Consider the following 4,590-nt stretch of genomic DNA (forward strand, 5'->3'; position numbering starts at 1 on the left):
TTAATAATAATTCAAAAACTTTATAACTTTGATAGCGAAGCTAAGCTAGCTGGTAATCATATCATATAGCAATTTTAACACGCGAATAGACGGGTTTCCTCTTTAGTCCACGTCCATTCTCTACCCATACGTTCCCTTGCTAATAGTTGAATTGATTCAATTTTGGGAAGGTTAACATGTATCGGTTGCAGTACCACAAATCAAGACACATAAGTTTTGCTGGCTGCTTTGTAGTCTTCATAATCTGCTTCATCATTTCCTGCTTTCTTCCGAAGGAATCTATAGTTGGCGTACTGCAAAATTATCTGCCACTGTTAAGGCTTAACAACTTTACTAGCTTTGTTAATAAAGGCAAAAATCAGACTCACTTTATTGTCCAAACATATTTGTTTAAAAAAAAACAGTAAATTCAAAATTTGCATATAAAGGATACGAATAAGTCCAATGCCACACAACCTATGGCATCCAACAGCCACGGCATATTAGCTCTGATTCTTTCCCATTCGGTAGTTCGTACGAGAATGCTGCACCAATGACAGAACATGCAACAAAGTTAGATTGCTTAATTTTAGTTTTTTAATAATAACATGGCGGGGTAAGTCATTACCTTCCCACGTAAGTTGCATTGGCGATCAGTGCAAAGATGAACATGAGAGGATTTAAGCCCTGAAGATAAAGAAAGAAAGAATCTATACATCAGTGGAAAATGGAAATACAAGCTATTCTATGATTACATACTCATGAGTTGTGTAATTCGAAAAAAATAAATAAATGACTAAGATGAAATGTTATTACCTCCACGCTCCCTCTTTTAATCTGGCCAATGTTAACGTAGTCAACAACTTTATCAGTAATTAAACGCAGAGAAAAGTAGAATAGAAAGGAAAAATATTGGGAAGTAAAAGAAAAAGTAGAGACACACATTCAACCATATTTGAGGGAGCCGGCCACCCATGTAGATAACAGCCATGAGCCATCCTAGCCATTGACCCAAAGCACTGTGCACGTCGTGCTCCTGTGATGAGTTTTAGTAATTAAGTGTCCGCAAAATATGCAAAGCAACATTACTCTGTAGAAATAATTATAAGATTATAAACTAATTAATTAACCAGTACCACTGGCTAGTCGTACCTGCAAGAGTAGTTTCCTTCCATTGAATAATCTTAAAGCATTACTCTGCCGTGGCAAGTTCATAGATGCTGCAAGAAAAGTTCCATAGCTTGCCTAGTAAACATATAAGGATATCAGGACATATCGATCTGTGCTCTTTTCAGTAGATAATAAGAAAATTAATGATTGATCATTTAAAAATATGAATAGTTAATATTTTGATTGATTATCCTTACTCATTTTAGAATTATGGTTAATTGTATTGAGCTTATTCATTTGAAGGATAAAGACTCACAGGGACAGAACGGGGGATGGGTCTAGGTTGTGTTACAGTAGAAGAACGTGGAGGTGCCTCATCGTCAGAAGATGAATCATTGCTCAGTTCGGCAGCTGAAGGGACACTTTTAGCAGCTCTCAAGTAGGAACCAAATGGTGGAGTATCATTAGCAGCCAAAGATCTCGCTGACCTGTTTAATTAACACTCAGATCATTGCTTAATCAAAGTAACACCAATTAACAGGCAATGTGGTTACGTACCTATAGCAGTACTCTCGTCGAGACGTTGATTTGAGTCCCTCATTTTGTATTGGAATCGCAGATTCCAGGCCTGGTTGCGGTCTCAGAGGTTTTTTCTCTTCTTCATAAACCTAGTAAGCATTAACATACTAAAACAATAAGGTAATGAAATATACATACATATATATACTCATTGAAAAAAACATTCAAATGTATCTACATGTCTCTGTGACTAAATTTCAATTTTGATTAGCAGAGCGGGGCTTAAGAATTTGGAAATTACTATACCTTGTCGATGTTGATCTTCCGGTGATGCTTGCCCCATTTAGAGATGTAGTCATAATAGAAACTTTGCAGTACTAACACGATTGTAGTGATTGTGTAAAGCTGTACATACAATAAAAATCTATTTTTATATTATATTATAAAAATTATTAGTAGTCAGATTACGGAAACAAATAACTAATTACTACTACAAGTTTACAACTATAATAAAAAGGCAAATTATATTTTAGTAATATTAAGATTTGTTAAAGCAATATTGAACTATAAGTTTAATATGAAAAAAAATATTTTAGTTAGTATTAGTTAATAATATACCTATATACATGCTAGGATAAAAAAAATTATGATACATAATTTTATGACTTTTTTTTTATAAAATTAAGTTAATTATTTTAAATAAAAATACAACTTAAAAAATATATAAAGGAACCGTAATAAATGAAATGCAGGAAGCGATGAGTACAAAAGCAAATTTTCAGAGGGTTGGGCTTGAGCTCAGTATGACGCACTTTTGTCGTTTTCCTCTATCAATTGGGCCTTATTTCTGTAAGTTCAATCCTATCTATACTAAGTTTTCAAATTTGGTTATTATAAAACGAGGGACGTACTTTGGATAAGATAAGAAGCACTAATAATTATTATCAGAAAATCAACAAGATAAAAATCAAATTATTACGAAATAAAATCTAAAATTAATTCTAATATTAATAATTAATTTTTAATTAATAGTTATTATTATACTTTATTCTCAAAAGTGCAATTCTCTCTCTTTAAAAGAGAATCCATTATTTTTTCATTCTCTTTTTGTGTTTCTATATTTTTTAAAAATACTTATTTTAAAACCCAATTTTCATTCTCTTTTTGGGATTTGATTCCTAAAATATATTAAACACGTTCCATAAATTAATTTGTAAAATATTAAAATTTTAACACTCATCCAAATCCATCGTCAGCTTGGATGCACAATTGCACATGATGGGAGACAGGCAAGACAAGGAAAGGTGAAATAACGAGGAAGAATATTTTCTATATGGAGTTGAAAATCCATCAAATCCAATTATAATATTCATGAGTGCAAGGTGCAGTGCAGGATTGTAATAAGTAAACGAAGAAGCACTGAACAATCTCAGAAATACTTTAGAGGCACTCATCAGAATCTTAAATTTATAATATTAAGATCAATCAAAATCAAACTGACACGTCCACACATGCTATTTCCAAGGCTACTCATAATTTAAAGGCTTCGAGTGATGTTGCTTAAGATCTAAAAGACCGATACTCAGGAAAATGAAAATAATACAATATAAACAATATACATGGATGAAAATCCGGAGAAATATATTACCAGAGCTGTGTAGTATTGAGTCGGCAACTGGTTTTGTAGCCATCCAAAAAGCAAGAAGAGAAACATAATACAAAAATAAGAAAATAGTAAGTCAATAGTCACAATTAGTACATATGGCACATATTATTGCAAATATATAAAATAAAACATGAAGACTAATTGGCATACTCATACCGTGGCTGGCTCTAGAAGGCAACCAACGAGGTTGAATATGTCACTGCATCACAATAACATAGTAAAAGCAAGATTTGGCGAAAAGAATAAGAAAATGAAGAAGTAATTAAAGTGGCATGTACAAACCCTGCGACCCAAGTGAGGAGAAAGGCTAGGGAGACACCGTGGCTGGACTTAGCTCGAAAGTTGGTGATAATTTGAGGAATTTCTGCTACTCCCCAACATATTAGACTTATGAAACCAAAACCAAATGATATGTCATCTTTGATATTGCAGAGACAATCATCGAAGTATCTCTCAACCCAACCCAAACAGGGTTTACTCTCTTTCACGCAGTACGAGGGAGGCATTTTTCTCTCACTTTCTCCCCTTGGGAGAGGTTTAAGCTGGTTTTAAAGAAAGAGGCTGCTGAAATTACCAAACTAGAAGCAAGTAGTGAAATAGTGTAAAGTGCGAAGGTTGATAGGACTATGTTGTCCTTATCAGGGTTTCATTTAATCGCACAATTTGCGTAAAACAAAACTTGAGTATTGTTGCCACTTGTGTGGTTGGCATATTCAGATATTATTCCCTCAAGCTAAACTATGAACTATGAAGTGAACCCCATGTGAGTCTATGCATATTGCAATTTACAATATTATAGTGACAAAATTATCTAAATACATGTGCACTCTATGTTTATGTTACTAAAATTGACATTTTTAGACTTTGCAATAGACCGTGGTCATGTTACATATGACGACACCAGCAAATGTTGTTCAAAATCATGTTGACAACCGAGGAAAATTCTATTTGTGTCAATTATTTTTCTAAATAAATATTGTCTGTTGTTATTTCTCTCTTTACAGTTTTTTTTTTGGTTAATGGGATCAGGAAATTTAAAATGGACAAAAGATGTCAATAAAGTGTTGACATTATAGTACTATTTTTCGTACGTTTAATTTGTTTATCATCTTAATAGAAAATTCTGAGCAGAAATTAAGTGGCTCTGACCAGTAGGCCCTGAACAGAAAATAATATTCGGAGCATTCACAGAATATACTGAACACTGATTTCGGTGACGATTAGTTTACAAATTTGTATATCGTAATTTTAAGACAAAAAAGTTATAATAATAATTTAATACATTTAAGTGGTTAGATTTTTAAAAATAAATCAGA

General features: G+C 32.8%; 1 protein-coding gene across 1 annotated transcript; it reads right to left on the reverse strand.

Annotated features, from left to right (window-relative positions):
- Positions 1 to 3,869, reverse strand: LOC109801227 (vacuolar histidine transporter YPQ3). The gene is made up of 12 exons (XM_020362247.3): positions 3,557 to 3,869; positions 3,431 to 3,473; positions 3,257 to 3,283; positions 1,915 to 2,013; positions 1,648 to 1,757; positions 1,406 to 1,577; positions 1,132 to 1,224; positions 923 to 1,015; positions 796 to 816; positions 608 to 666; positions 434 to 524; positions 1 to 305 (listed from the first exon to the last, which is right to left on the reverse strand). Exons 1-12 carry the CDS (start codon positions 3,778 to 3,780, stop codon positions 201 to 203), a joined length of 1,137 nt encoding a protein of 378 aa, XP_020217836.1. The 5' UTR covers positions 3,781 to 3,869; the 3' UTR covers positions 1 to 200.
- Between the last annotated feature and the right edge of the window lie 721 nt (positions 3,870 to 4,590).

The sequence above is a fragment of the Cajanus cajan genome, chromosome 11, assembly GCF_000230855.2.
Source record: "Cajanus cajan strain Asha chromosome 11, NIPB_CcT2T_4, whole genome shotgun sequence".
NCBI classification, from domain to species: Eukaryota; Viridiplantae; Streptophyta; class Magnoliopsida; order Fabales; family Fabaceae; genus Cajanus; species Cajanus cajan.

What these genes read in the sequence shown, in the direction of transcription:
- LOC109801227 (XM_020362247.3), bottom strand. Translation starts at nt 3,780, where the DNA reads ATGCCTCCCTCGTACTGCGTGAAAGAGAGTAAACCCTGTTTGGGTTGG. An exon ending in GGAAGATCAACATCGACAAG is followed by an intron (nt 1,758 to 1,914) that starts GTATAGTAATTT and finishes AATGCTTACTAG; the next exon opens with GTTTATGAAGAAGAGAAAAA. An exon ending in CGACGAGAGTACTGCTATAG is followed by an intron (nt 1,578 to 1,647) that starts GTACGTAACCAC and finishes TTAATTAAACAG; the next exon opens with GTCAGCGAGATCTTTGGCTG.